Genomic DNA, 15,321 nt, shown 5'->3' with positions numbered 1-15,321 from the left:
TCTGAGGGGTTTTTGGCTTGTTTTGTCTAACTACCTCTCTCAAAGAGTGCAGTGTATAAAGTCAGAAAATCTGCCGTCTCAGCCACTGCCTGTCACCAAGGGAGTACCCAAGGCTCGATCCTAGGCCCCATGCTCTTCTCAATATACCTCACCAACATAGCTCAGGCAGTAGGAAGCTCTCTCATCCATTTATATGCAGATGACATAGTCTTATGCTCAGCTGGCCCCTCCCTGGATTTTGTGTTAAATGCTCTCTATAACAAAGCTTTCTTAGTGTCCAACAAGCTTTCTCTACCCTAACCTTGTTTCGAACACCTCCAAAACAAAGGACATGTGGTTTGGTTAGAAGAATGCCCCTCTCTCCACCGGTTGTGATTACTACCTCTGAGGGTTTAGAGCTTGAGGTAGTCACCTCATACAAGTATCTGGGAGTATGGCTAGACGGTACACTGTCCATCCCTCAGCTCATATCAAATCTGCAGGCCAAAGTTAAATCTGGACTTGGTTTACCTCTATCGTAATCCCTCCTCTTTCACCCCAGCAGCCAAACTAACCCTGATTCAGATGACCCTCCCACCCATGCTAGATTACAGAGACATGATAAATAGATCGGCAGTTAAGGGTGTTCTCGAACGGCTAGATGTTCTTTACCATTTGGCCATCAGATTTGCCACCAATGCTCCTTACAGGACACATCACTACACTCTGTACTCCTCTGGAAACTGGTCATCTCTGTACACCTGTCGCAAGATGCTTATAAAATGCCTATTTAGAAAACCCTCTTAGGCCTCACTCCCCTCTATCTGAGATATCTACTGCAGCCCTCATCCTCTACATACAACACCCGTTCTGCCAGTCACATTCTGTTAAAGTTCCCCAAAGCACACACATCCCTGGGTCGCTCCTCTTTTCAGTTCCCTGCAGCTAGCGACTGGAACGAGCTGCAAAAAAACACTCAAACTGGACAGTTTTATCTCACTCTCTTCATTCAAAGACTCAATCATGGAAACTCACTGACAGTTGTGGCTGCGTCAACCTGATGTATTGTTGTCTCTACCTTCTTGTCCTTTGTGCTGTTGTATTTCATATGTATACCATGCTTTGTGCTGCTACCATGTTGTGTTGCTACCATGCTGTGTTGTCATGCGTTGCTGCTTTTGCTATGTTGTCGTCTTAGGTCTCTCTTTATGTAGTGTCTCTCGTGTCGTGATGTGTGTTTTGTCCTATATTTATAGATTTTTTGTATCCCCCGTCCCCGCAGGAGGCCTTTTGGTAGGCCGTCATTGTAAATACGAATTTGTTCTTAACCGAATTGCCTAGTAAAATAAAAGGTTAAATAAAATAAATAAATGCCCAAATGAACCCAGCATATATTTATTAAATCCACAATTGTTCCAATACAGTGTAGTTCCACACAAGCAGCAATGAAACACACAATGACCTTCTTTACCCTTCAGCGAAATCATCCAGTGTGTGTGTGTACAGTCACCCTCCTCCCCTCTCTATCCCCCCCCCCCTTCCCTCTCCCTCTCCCTCTCCGCTGAACAACTGAATACTAAGGGGCCCGTGCTGGCAGGTTACAGACACTCAGCCCATTACAGATATCCACCACCTACACTGCTCTCGCCAAGGACCCCACGGCTAAGACCCTTTCATTGTGAACAGCCGTCTCCTGGGGGGGTAGCCACTTCAGAGGAACCTACTCTGCTCGTTGGCGGGGTGTGGGTGGGACAGGGGTGAGGGAGGGAGGGAGGGAGGGAGGCAGGTTGTAAAAGCGACCGAGCCAGAGCCGTGTGATTTATGTATTTATTCATCGCAGAGGAAACCGTGTGTTAGAAAGGTCGGGCAATATTCCAGGTCACTGGTCAAAACCCACACTGAGGAGGAGGGGAGAGGGGAGGACAGGGGGAACGGCGGGCCCCATTGTAACTGAGATGGTGAGGTGAGCGTGTGTTAGAAAGGTCAGGCAATATTCCAGGTCACTGGTCAAAACCCACACTGAGGAGGAGGGGAGAGGGGAGGACAGGGGGAACGGCGGGCCCCATTGTAACTGAGATGGTGAGGTGAGCGTGTGTTAGAAAGGTCGGGCAATATTCCAGGTCACTGGTCAAAACCCACACTGAGGAGGAGGGGAGAGGGGAGGACAGGGGGAACGGCGGGCCCCATTGTAACTGAGATGGTGAGGTGAGCGTGTGTTAAAAAGGTCGGGTAATATTCCAGGTCACTGGTCAAAACCCACACTGAGGAGGAGGGGAGAGGGGAGGACAGGGGGAACGGCGGGCCCCATTGTAACTGAGATGGTGAGGTGAGCGTGTGTTAAAAAGGTCGGGTAATATTCCAGGTCACTGGTCAAAACCCACACTGAGGAGGAGGGGAGAGGGGAGGACAGGGGGAACGGCGGGCCCCATTGTAACTGAGATGGTGAGGTGAGCGTGTGTTAAAAAGGTCGGGTAATATTCCAGGTCACTGGTCAAAACCCACACTGAGGAGGAGGGGAGAGGGGAGGACAGGGGGAACGGCGGGCCCCATTGTAACTGAGATGGTGAGGTGAGCGTGTGTTAAGTTCCCCTGGTCTGAGTTTGAAAGGTTAAATGCCTCTCCAAAGGGGGGGGGGGGGGGGGGGGGGTAATGCTTCATGTGCCCCTGCCAGCTGAATTTCCTACATGGCTGTCATTACCAGAAGGGGATAGGGAACGGGGCAGGATTGCACACAAAGACACGTCGGGTGTGTGTGGGTGTGAATGAACTGTATGTGGGTATACGTGTGTATACACAGCGCATTTAATTGAAGCCAGTGGTACTTGTGCCTAAAAGCCTAATCAGTAAGCACGCTGTTTAACTGAGGAGCTGACGGCGCTGATAAGCGCCTGATTAGGAGCGAGGATATTTCTCTCTGATTGCACCAGACCTTTTCTTTGTCACTGGATGGGACTCCTGTTATGTTAGCGCCAAGTGTGATCAATCTCTTCACAAACGTGCCTTTCAAAACACAAGAACCTTGTTTTTGTATCAATTCAACCCAGGAGGCCTTCCAATCAAACATGTATTGGTTGCTTTAAAGCCCAACCCTGTCTGCTTGGGGAAAAAATGCAATCACTCACATGCGAAGTGTGTGACCTCCTATGGCTAACACAGTGGTTTTTCCCCTTTGAAACGTGGATGAAATCAGTGCATTACGGAGACGTCTGCTCTGGCGCATTGTACAACGTCACATTCGCAGCACGAGGCGTGTTGACGACGGAGGAGGAGGAGGAACACGATGCCACGAGTATGAAATGAGGCGCGGATTTGACACAGAGAGTAGCCCACAGGCCCGTCAAAATGCTTTAGGGGGCGAGAAGTGAGAAATGTCATTGTCAGAAGTCGCCTTCAACCTGGAACACACTGTCGTTGCGGACGTCGCCGCAGCATTGGACTAGCGGGCGGACATGAAAAGCCCATTAGAAGCACTCTCAGCCTGACGAACCCACCCCCACCCCCCAAAGAGTCAGGCCCGGCGAGGCGAGCACCGACACAGCGTGATGGGGAGAGGGGAGGCTCATGTGATGGGATACAGACATTAGCAGGGGTGGACGGTGGACACGGCATTCTGTTTTCACATATGTCTGTCCAATATGGAATCCCTGGATAGATGGGCACATGGCACAGACCCTCATGTCATGTTCTACAAGCCGCAGAACTCAAATCTCAGAGGTTTACATTCTAGTGGATGGCTCAACAGTGGCAGCGAGATGCAGTACTTCCATGTCAGGATACAACAAAATACATCTGAGGTACACTGTGGATATTCTGATCATTTGCTGTGTAATGGAGACATTGAGGAGTAGTCATTGTGTGTGTGTGTGTGTGTGTGTGTGTGTGTGTGTGTGTGTGTGTGTGTGTGTGTGTGTGTGTGTGTTCCTCTGTGCCCTCACCCTGACCTGTGACACAGCAGGTAATGCTGAAGTCTAAACCAGGCTAGATTGAGGCCGATCGTCTCAAAGCCAACAGCTGTGAGAAAAGAACCAGCACATTCAACCTTTGGTAATAGGAAAGGGCACATTCGGTCGCTATATAACCTCGGTACCAGCCTCTTTAGCTAATCCACTTCCTGTCGTCCATGTCATGTGCCAAAGATCATTTCTGCCAATCTTCAAATATGAACGTTCTATCATTAATGAGCTTGAGGAGTGCAGTATCTTTGGCAGTGGCAAGAAGGGGCAAGGAGTGGGATGTTAGCTAGAGAGACTGGTACTATAGGACCTATGGAAGAAGTCATCTTTTCCTTTCCCACTCATCTCGTATGCCAAAAGCATAAAAGTTGAGTACTTTCAGGGCCGGTTTCTAAGCATCAGATTAAGCCTATTTCTGGACTAAAAACCACTTTCAAATGGACTAAAGTAATCAATTCAATTCCACTTGGACTACATAATATACTGTATAGAATATGTTGAGGAGCTAAGTCCCTTTGCATGAAATCGTCTCCCAGACAACCACTCAAATCACTGTACAGTATACACAGACGAGCGAATGCATTCGTCAAGGCAACGTCGTAAACCAATGGAAAACAAAACAGCAGCACTCCCTCCCTTTCCCAAGGTAAAAGTGTGTTCTATATTAATGAGGCCTTTTATACATTAAACCTGAATAGAACCTTTACAAAACCACATGCCTTGTAAGAAGGGGGGGGGGGGGGGGAGTGTGTGTATTAATGTATGTGCTTGCATTCATGTGAGATGTTTTTATGTGGGTGGGTGTTGTAATATGTGTGGTGCAAGTGGAGGGGCACACATTTCTTCTCTCCGACCCCTGCTACTGTCTTGACCAGCTCCCCAGAGTCCCACTCTCCATGTTCATCTCCACTTTGAGTTTAGCAGCTACTGAATATTGACCGTAGTGGCTTCATTGAACCCCTGCTCGTTTGAACAGCTTGGGTGGTGGACGATGGAAACACCCAGAGCAGAGTGGAGCATGTTAAGGCTTCTCACGCTGCAATACCTATAGTACCCACTCATGTGTAGCGCGTGGAGATGTGTGAAACATCGGGTGTTCCGCGGGCGTGGCCTCATTAGCGAGCTTTTGAAGTGGCGCGATCGGCTAAGACGCTTGAAGGACAGTCGCGTGTTTGGGAAGAAGGGGTAGCGAGTTTGCGCCAAGTATGGCCCGAATCGGAAGTGGTACGCACTAAGCAAGCAGCGTGACGTCCTCTACACATGCTAAAAATGACACACACACTATTGTTCTTTATTCCTAAGTCAGAATCTGCCATTGAGACCCATCTATCCCAAATACCCCCATTCTCAACTAGAACCAGTATAACGTCCCCTAATCATTCCTCACTATCCAATGGGGCTAAAGCATTAGCATTAGCTAATTTATCCACACACACACACACACACACACACACACACACACAAGAATCCGTCCTTACAGGGGAACAAAGGAAAATCAAGCTTTAAAGACAGACAGACACAATCAATCAATCCATCGCAAAGTCAATGTTAGCCTTTGGTAAGTAAGCAAATGCCTTAGAGAGCAGCGAGTCATTGTGGGAACTGTTGGACTTTATTAGGCTACAAAATCCCTTATTGGAGAGCTGCTGTATGTACCAAAGGTAAGGTGACAGGTTAGGATGCTCCCTTGTTTCTCTCATCCCAGTTTCCCTCACCTCCACCCTCCCCTTCGTTTACGCCCTCCTTTCTCTCACCATGGACCTGGCTAATTTCCTCTCCTCCTTTCCTCTCGCTCGCGCCCTGCCATCAAAATGAGATGGCACCAAAAAGCCCAGAGGGAGAATGTCATAGACACGCCTGCCAACTTCACAAATCACTGCGACCTTTCGCACACAGCGAGGTCACCACTGTCAGCTCCAGAACCCCTCTGCCTCAGCCAACAGAGAAGAACCGGGGATCTGAGCCCACACGTTGACACTCACAAAAAAAAGTGGGGTTTGCACCAATCACAGCAAATTTGTCAAATTAGACGCAAAGGAAGGTGACTACTTCGGGTCGTCTGCTTTTGGAGCATGTACCACAATTCATTTCAGAGAGTTCAGGATAGCATAATGAAGCAGAGAATCAAAATGAGTTGACTGTCTGTCATGGGGCCAGTGCTTTAAGCTGGTTAAAGTCTGCAGATAAATAAAGGCAGGTTAACGATTGTCATAAGTCTTAAATTTGCTAAATTGAAGAACATGAAAACTAAAATGAGCTTTTTGGTCTTCATTTAAGGTTAGGGTTGGGCATTATGGTTAGCGGTGTGGTTAAGGTTAGGGTTGGGCATTATGGTTAGCGGTGTGGTTAAGGTTAGGGTTGGGCATTATGGTTAGCGGTGTGGTTAAGGTTAGGGTTGGGCATTATGGTTAGCGGTGTGGTTAAGGTTAGGGTTGGGCATTATGGTTAGCGGTGTGGTTAAGGTTAGGGTTGGGCATTATGGTTAGCGGTGTGGTTAAGGTTAGGGTTGGGCATTATGGTTAGCGGTGTGGTTAAGGTTGGGGTTGGGCATTATGGTTAGCGGTGTGGTTAAGGTTAGGGTTGGGCATTATGGTTAGCGGTGTGGTTAAGGTTAGGGTTGGGCATTATGGTTAGCGGTGTGGTTAAGGTTCGGGTTGGGCATTATGGTTAGCGGTGTGGTTAAGGTTAGGGTTGGGCATTATGGTTAGCGGTGTGGTTAAGGTTAGGGTTGGGCATTATGGTTAGCAGTGTGGTTAAGGTGAGGTTTAAAATCAGATTGGATGACTTTGTGGCTGTGCCAGCCAGTGATCACTCTTCAGAGGTGCCTCCAAGACATGATTCATGACGATATAGGTGTGTATGCAGTCCATCGACTACTAGTATTAGCTTGTAATATTTGGTTACATGAGCTTATTTTGAAGTTAGGGGTTTGGTGTGTCACAACATCTATAGATATAACCACCTTCGCAGTAAAAAAAAAATCCCCAACCGTACATTTCATAAATGGGAGAAATTCGAGAAAAAAAAACATGGTTGTGTTTTGTTTTACCTCAGGTAGGGGCATCTCAAAAACTAAACCCCTATTTGAGGATGAACCCGATGCACCCAGAGGCTACGCTGCAGTTTTAACTCGGGCTGCGACTCCCCATCTTCTCTCCTCTGCAGAATGGGTGATTACGGAGGGGAGGGGAGGAGGGGGAGCAGTAAATGAGATCCCGATGAGATGCCAAGGTGTGTTAGCGTCAACGCGTGGGGAATGAGAGAGCGGCCACGAGCTCCAGATTGACTGCGTGAGGAGGGGAAGACACCCCGCACTGCCTACAGGGGCCCCACTCGTATTAGTTCTCGTTAACTAAGCCTGGGATGTGAGACGCATGGTAATGTGGGGATGCACACACACACACAAACACACACACACACACACACAGGTGCATGCAGAAATCCGAGGAGACACAAAGAAACACAAATTGACAAACAAAGAATTACACAACATGATTTCAAAAACATGAACACACACACAAACAGACCAGAAAGACATTCAATACCAGGAATACATTATGAAGATCCACTAAAAAGCACAATGGCTACATTCATACAATTCTGATTGTTTGCCCAATTATTGACCTACAGGATCAGAATGGCTTACCTTACTGTGACCCTTTAAGTAAAAAAAAAAAAATCTAAAATACAATTGTGTAAATTGGGCATTTCATTCTTATTAGGACAGGTACGTGTATGAACGTGGCAAATGATCTCTAATAATACAGATTGGATGGAAAGGAAGCGGAACAACAGACAGAAGCAAATTCCCCCCCTGTGGCGAGCCCCACTTACAGGGCTGCCAAACCCAGCCTTCAGAAACACATTGCTTTCACAGCAATTCATCGCTGTCACAACATCAAATTAGAACAGAGCTTCCAAGCCAACCGGCCAGCATTCAGGGGAAACGACTCAAGCCACCAACACAAGAGCTGTGTGTGTAAAGCGCTCTACAGTATTATAGTACTTTCAACATGTTTGTGTACACTCTGCGTGTGTATGTGTGCATAAGTATGCAGAAAGACTGTGTTCATGTGTGTACAGTAAGAAAGCCTGTGTGTGTGTGTGTGTGTGTGTGTGTGTGTGTGTGTGTGTGTGTGTGTGTAATAATGACATGTGCATATGTGTTTAAGTGAGATTTTTCTGGTTAAACCTGCACTGCGTAACTACACTGAACAAAATGTACTTCGCAACCGAAGAATTTCTGCACAAACTGTCAGAAACCGTCTCAGGGAAGCTCATCTGTGAGCTCATCGTTCCTCACCAGGGTCTTGACCTGACTGCAGTTCAGCGTCGTAAGCGATTTCAGTGGGCAAATGCTCACCTTGGCACATTGCTGGAGAAGTGTGCCCTTCACAAAATAATCCCGGTTTCAACTCTACCGGGTAGATGGCAGCTAGCGTGTATGGCATTGTGTGGTCCAGCGGTTTGCTGAGGTCAACATTGTGAAGAGTCCCCCATGGTGGTGGTAGGGCCATGGCGTAAGCTACAGACAGTGAACACAATTGCATTTTAGCAATGGCAATTTGAATGCTCAGAGAAACCGTGATGAGATCCTGAGGCCCACTGTTGTGCCATTCATCTGCCGCCATCAGATCCTGCTTCACCATGTCGCAAGGATCTGTACACAATTCCTGGATGCAGAAAATGGCCCAGTTCTTCTATGGCCTGCATACTCATCTGGATCGACGTGCACGACAGCGTGTTCCAGTTCCCGCAAATATCCAGCAACTTCGCACAGCCATTAAAGAGGAGTGGGGCAACATTCCACGATCAACAGCCTGATCAACTCTATGCGAAGGAGAAGTGTCTCGCTGCATGATTTCAAGTGGTGGTCCCACCAAATACTGACTAGTTTCCTGACCCACGCCCCTACTTTTTAAATATATTTTTAAAGGTGTCTGTGACCAACAGATGCATATTTATATTCCCAGTCACATGAAATCCATAAATTAGGGCCTAATGAATGTACTTCAACTGACTGATGTCCTTATATCATCTGTAACATCTTTAAAATGGTTGAATGAAGAGCTCATATTTTGTTTAGTGTATGTGTGTACAGGTGTTTTTGGAGAACCTTCCGGCAAGAATGCAGTATTTTGTCTAGATTTGAACAAGATATACCAGAAACCCCAGCTCTCATTGTATGTCACCGCTGGGATGACGTAGAATCAACATCCGCTGTGATATCTAGGGTAGCAACGTTTGGCTGTGGAGTCCAGAAATTTGAGACTGTGGACGCCGATTCGAGAACAGTTTGCTCTGTTCTGTGAAGGGAGTAGTACACAGTGCTGTACGAGATCTTCAGTTTCTTGGCAATTTCTCACATGGAATAGCCTTTATTTCTCAGAACAAGAATAGACTCACGAGTTTCAGAAGAAGGTTCTTTGAACCTGTAATCGAACCCACAAATGCTGACGCTCCAGATACTCAATTAGTCTAAAGAAGGACAGTTATTGCTTCTTTAATCAGAACAACAGTTTTCAGCTGTGCTAACATAATGGCAAAAGGGTTTTCTAATGATCAATTAGCCTTTTAAAATGATAAACTTTGATTAGTTAACACAATGTGCCATTGGAACACAGGAGTGACGGTTGCTGATAATGGGCCTCTGTACGCCTATGTAGATATTCCATTTAAAAAATCTGCCGTTTCCAGCTACAATAGTCATTTACAACATTAATGTCTACACTGTATTTCTGATCAATTTGATGTTATTTTAAGTGGACAAAAAAAGTGCTTTCCTTTCAAAAACAAGGACATTTCTAAGTGACCCCAAACTTGTTTACATAAAAGATCCTGTAGTGAGCACTACAATCACAAGTGTTGTGTACATGTTTTTTTTCTGTAGGACTCCAGTTTTAAAGAGCCCCAGACCATCGAGGGCCACAGGCAGGGGTGCACAAAGAATTGGACAGGAAGACCTCGAAAGGGCTGCCCGACCGCAAGAAGAGAGGCTGGCCCGAGATGAAGGTTAGTCAAAAACCATCACCTGTGGTACTGTTAACCCTTTTCACAACATTATAATCATATCATAAACATTTGGCTGCGTTCTGCAATTTCATGTTGCTTCTTATCATTACAGACTAAATTGCAAAGAGCTGTCCTTTGCTAGAAAGAGGAGAGGTGCTGGGTAGTCCATCTGGATATCTATCCACCTGTAGGTCTGCTAATTTGAAGTGTAAACCGTCAAGAGCATAGATATCCAGGAAAAGAGAACAGTTTAGTAAATCATTATAAAACCCTTCCAAAAGCACAATCACGATGACTAGATTTTTTTAAATGCACAAGTATTGTTTCTCACGCAAGTTTATTGTTGCCCACACAAACTTCCCCTATTTACATGATTTAAACGTTAGGTTGTAGGCCCACCTCTCCTTGTAGGACCACAATTTTGAGTACTATGGTAGGTTTTCACACTTCCCGGGACCCACCAAGTCTGACAACAGTGAAGGCTCCGGTCCTTCCCAGCTCAAAAGGTGGAATTACAGCGCCCTGTGTTGCGTGGCGACATCTCCTCGAAGTTGGAGCAGAGCTCAGCAGTTGTTGGCGGTGGCACTTCAGAGAGTCGTGGGTTATCTAATTGGGAGCCCAATCTTCTCAACACGGACTCTCTGATGTTCTGGGATGTCGCTGTAGTCCTGTAGTTTTCAATACGCAGACACTTCACCTTCGAGACTTATTGTAGAATCTCCTTTAGCTAAAAGATAGCAAATATCATTCAGCGATTCTCAGGCAGCCTATTCTCAGGCACACTATTGTTACTGTTGCATCACGTTGGATAACCACTTGAGACTTATTAGAGCTTTTGAACATGAAAAACTACAAAAAGGGACATATTGCAGCTTTAAGCGAGATTGTGTGTGTCTGTGTGTGTGTGTAAGTAACAAAGCTATATGTGCGTATGAGCAGCATGTGTGTGTGTTTGCCTGTTTGTGTACTGAATTTAAAAGATTTTACTGGGTTACAGTTCATATAAGGAAATCAGTCAATTTTATGAAAATCATTAGGCCCTAATCTATGGATTTCACCTGACTGGGATTTTTTTTATTTAAATCAGGTGGGGTTGTGAATCAGAAAACCAGTCAGTATCTGGTGTAACCACCATTTGCCTCATGCAGCACGACATCTCCTTCGCATAGAGTTGATCAGGCTGTTGATTGTGGCCTGTGGAATGTTGTCCCGTTCCTCTTCAATGGCCGTGCGAAGTTGATGGATATTGACGGGAACTGGAACACGCTGTTGTACACGTCCATCCAGAGCATCCCAAACATGCTCAAATGGGTGACGTGTCTGGTGAGTATGCAGGTCATGGAAGAACTGGGACATTGTCAGCTTCCAGGAAGTGTGTACAAATCCTTGTGGCATGGGGCCGTGCATTATCATGGTGAAACATGAGGTGATGGCGGCGGATGACTGGCACGACAATGGGCCCCCGGATCTCGTCACGTGCATTCAAACTGCCATAGATTTTGTTTTAAATGTAATTGTGTTCGTTGTCCGTAGCTTATACCTGCCCATACCATAACAACACTGTCACCATGGGGCACTTCGTTCACAAAGTTGACATCAGCAAACTGCACACCCACATGCCCCTATACACATGGTCTGCGCATTGTGAGGCCAGGTGGACTTACTGCCAAATTCTCTAAAACGACGTTGAGATGGCTTATGGTAGAGAAATAAACATTCAATTATCTGGCAACAGCTCTGGTGGACATTCCTGCAGTCAGGATGCCAATTGCACACTAGCCCAACTTGAGACATCTGTGGCATTGTGTTCTGTGACAAAACTGCACATTTTTAGAGTGTCCTTTTATTGTCCCTAGCACAAGGTGTACCTGTAAAATGCTGTTTAATCAGCTTCTTGATATGCCACACCTGTCTGTTGGATTGATTATCTTGGCAAAGGAGAAATGTTGACTAACAGAGATGTAAACAAATTTGTGCACAACTTAAAAATAAGCTTTTCGTGCATATCGAACATTTCTGGGATCTTTTATTTCAGTTGATGAAACCAACACTTTACATGTTGCGTTTATATTTTTGTTCAGTGTACATGCAATGTGTGTTTGCGCAGCCTGGCTCAGCTGTGCTTAGCCACTTCCAGAACTAACCCTCGCTTGGGGGACGTAGGCGATTATGTGCTCTTCCTCCTCTGAATCCCAGCACCGATTAGGACGCTTTACTGAACTCACCTGAGCCAGACTTCTGCCTGCATCAGAGCCAGGCTCAATACCTCACAACCAGAGAGAGAGAGAGAGACAGAGAGAGACAGAGAGAGAGAGAGAGCCCACTGGCCAGACTATTTTACTGGGTAGAGAGGGGGCATCGATAAGCCAGCTTTCTCATGTTGTCGTCAGTGTTGAAGTATGAGAGAGTGTAGGGGAATGAGACAAAGGAAACCAGTTGCTCTATGCAAGTGTTAGCCAGAATATATTCTGACCCTGCCGCATGCTTACTTATCTTCTAAGTCTTTCCAAATAGATTATCCACCATTTAGTATGCAATTCCTACTCATAATTGGTTAAAATCACATGATGCACACTGATGATGTCATTGGAAACACTGATCTTCCTCTATTTTCTTCACTACAAAACATTGAAACGTGCCATTTTTCACATATGTTGATGTTGGGCTGGTGCTGGAGACTATGAATATTAAGTAGAATATTTTAGAAATGTCTTTTTAACTGAACTTTGTCCCACTCAAACAGCTGAAGATGTCACGTGCTTCAGTCGACAAACGTTCAGGACACGTTCCGCTATTGCCATGCACTTTTTGCATCATGTGCAATGTCTCAGGAGAATGAAAAAAAAACAGCGACAGATCCTACAGGTGACGCAAAAAGTCGGGTAAACAATTCTTTCCTGTGGATATTTTGATCTCCACTTCCTACCGTCAAAAAGGACAACCGGTGTAAAAATCAGTCGGATTAACATTCTGGATTGTAGAGACTCTTGCGTCTGTTTTAGAGCGACTTCTTTCAGACTGAATATTCATGGGGCAACCATGGTAATAATCAGATGTTTAGGCAAACCGACATTGGGTCTGACTCTATTCTGTCTGTACAAGGGTCAGATTAGAGGACAGCAATGTTTCCTTTTCCATCTGGTTAACAATGTGAATGCTGAGATGTAGCTTTTGTGCTGAAATATTTTTTTTGCTGTTGACAGTAGCCTATCACTTCCTGACATTTAAGCAATGCTTTTTTTTAACGCTTTCCAGACTAATATTTAATGAACCGTGGGCTACTTTTAACAGCATGCGCATACAAACTACAACATTATTACAATGTTGATGCGAGACTACTACAGTCCAAATGTAACGGTTTCCGTTCACACTCAAAATGATAAATGGACGCAGTTTGTAACAATACGATTGTAGGATTATGCATTTGCTACAAGATAACAGTTTTATGAATCCTTGTCCGAAGTCGGTAAACAGTACTTGATATCTCGCTTTTATTTATTTTTTACTTACATATCCCACCATTTGATCTATTTTGTCCACATGTTTAACTGTCACTTGGCTACTGAAAAGAAAAGAGATGCTTAAAGCTGGCAGCTGTTTGAAATGTAGGCTGATGTTCGGCTACAAAACGATCTAAGGAGGCTTTCATACAAAATTGGTTTGGAGAGGTTTTTCCGAATGCTAACGCCCCCCCCCCCCCTTTTTTAATGTTAGAAACTCCTCCAAGGTACTGAGATTTACTTAACATGTACAAATAGGCATACATATAGGCTACAACGTCGTAGGCATCTCTGAAACTTCCGCATCACCGTGCAGGCACCTGCAACCGGACTGGCAATTCGGCTGCGCTGGAGTCTGGACATTAAATCATCCACTTGCGATGAGCCGTCCCGTGGTAAAAAAAAAACATATAATCGGTTTCCACATACCTTCCTCAGCGTGACAGCCCTTGTTTCCATTCAGCAATAACATCCAAAGCACCGAAATTAGCGTTTTAAAAAGCTCCATGTTTGACTGTCCAGCGTCGCGGAGCTCTGGTCATCTCTCTCTCCCGCTCGCAACACACCACTTCGATGGTAGAGCCGTCCGGGCTAGTGCGAACTCCGCTCACTACGCCGCGCATTTGACATCTCGGGGGAGGGTGTTGTGCATCAGATTGACATCATGCAAGTGCAATGAAGGAAGAGTTCGAAACGAGGGTACAAGAAAGTCGCCTATCAAAGCGCACTGAAATGAATCGCAATGCCAGATGTTTTCACTAGTCGAATCTTCCCCGCTTTGTGAAACATATATATATATATATTTGTTTCCACCTCGTATTTGATTAAACTGAAGTAATGGCAGTGTTGGCTTGACCGGTCGAACCTTCAGCTTTCAATGTGGGATAGGTGAGCGAAAGGCTAGCCATAATATTTACGAATCTTTCATTTAATGATTGGATCATATACATTTAGATGAAATTAATAGACTAATTAGATCTAGATAATAATGAAGGGAATGAAGCAAGGAGGAACGCAAAATCGAATGGCTATTAAAGATGGCTACAAATGTTGACTAGTTGAATAATTAATTAATGGAATAATTGTTCAACACTATTAGCTGACATTGGTCGTTTGTTGTTGTCCAATTCTGAAAAATCAAACGACAGACTAGTCCTTGTATTATTCAGTAGTATGTTGAGATATTGTAGTAGCCTATAGGCTGCGTTAAGCCTACACTGTGTTTATTGCAGCCTGTGTATACGTTTTTGAGTAATGATTGCCAAAGGAAAGAGAGAGAATGAAGGAAATTGGATTCAGTTTCACTGATTTGCATCCTGTACAAAGGAATACCTATGCTGCAAATAATTTGAGTTTATTGTATTGACATGTGTGGGCCAAATTGAGCATGCTATTTTTTTCAGCTGAGGAGGCAAAACAGTTCATTGGTCTTAGTCAACAGTAACATTTTTGCAAACAGACCAAACTGATGAGGTGAAACAGGTTGTGTCTCACAATTTAAAAATCAATTTATCTGCATGACAGCTAAAGGCAGATGTTGTGGACTTCGAAACCTTTTCATTTTTTAATGGAATCCTTTGCAGTGTTATGGTTAAGCAACCCAGTCGTCAGCTCTGGTACATTGGTACAAAGAGTTTTTCTAAAACCTGATAACACAAAAAGACAGTACAACTATATCGAATATCACGCTTGGTAGAAAGGAAAGGCTTTCATCCCAGCTTTAAAGTACAGAGGCAAAAACACTCTGATTTGGATCAGAGACAGTTTATGTATTTAGTATGTTATTGGCATAATTATTTAATGCCTGCACAATTTTCAAAGCTTTGGTCTGTGTCAAAATGCTTGTATGAATAAACATGTAAATTATATAACAAGTT

At 44.9% G+C, this 15,321-nt stretch overlaps 1 protein-coding gene across 1 annotated transcript in view; it reads right to left on the bottom strand.

Annotated features, from left to right (window-relative positions):
* Positions 1-14,073, bottom strand: part of epha10 (EPH receptor A10) — a 182,980-nt gene extending 168,907 nt beyond the window's left edge. The window contains exon 1 of the mRNA XM_031788560.1: positions 13,874-14,073. Coding sequence (XP_031644420.1) covers positions 13,874-13,952 — 79 coding nt within the window. The 5' untranslated portion in view covers positions 13,953-14,073. The remainder of the gene's footprint in view (positions 1-13,873) is intronic.
* Positions 14,074-15,321: the final 1,248 nt, after the last annotated feature.

The sequence above is a fragment of the Oncorhynchus kisutch genome, linkage group LG14 (genome assembly GCF_002021735.2).
Source record: "Oncorhynchus kisutch isolate 150728-3 linkage group LG14, Okis_V2, whole genome shotgun sequence".
Lineage (NCBI taxonomy): Eukaryota > Metazoa > Chordata > Actinopteri > Salmoniformes > Salmonidae > Oncorhynchus > Oncorhynchus kisutch.
This window is presented reverse-complemented; position numbering and strand designations above follow the sequence as displayed.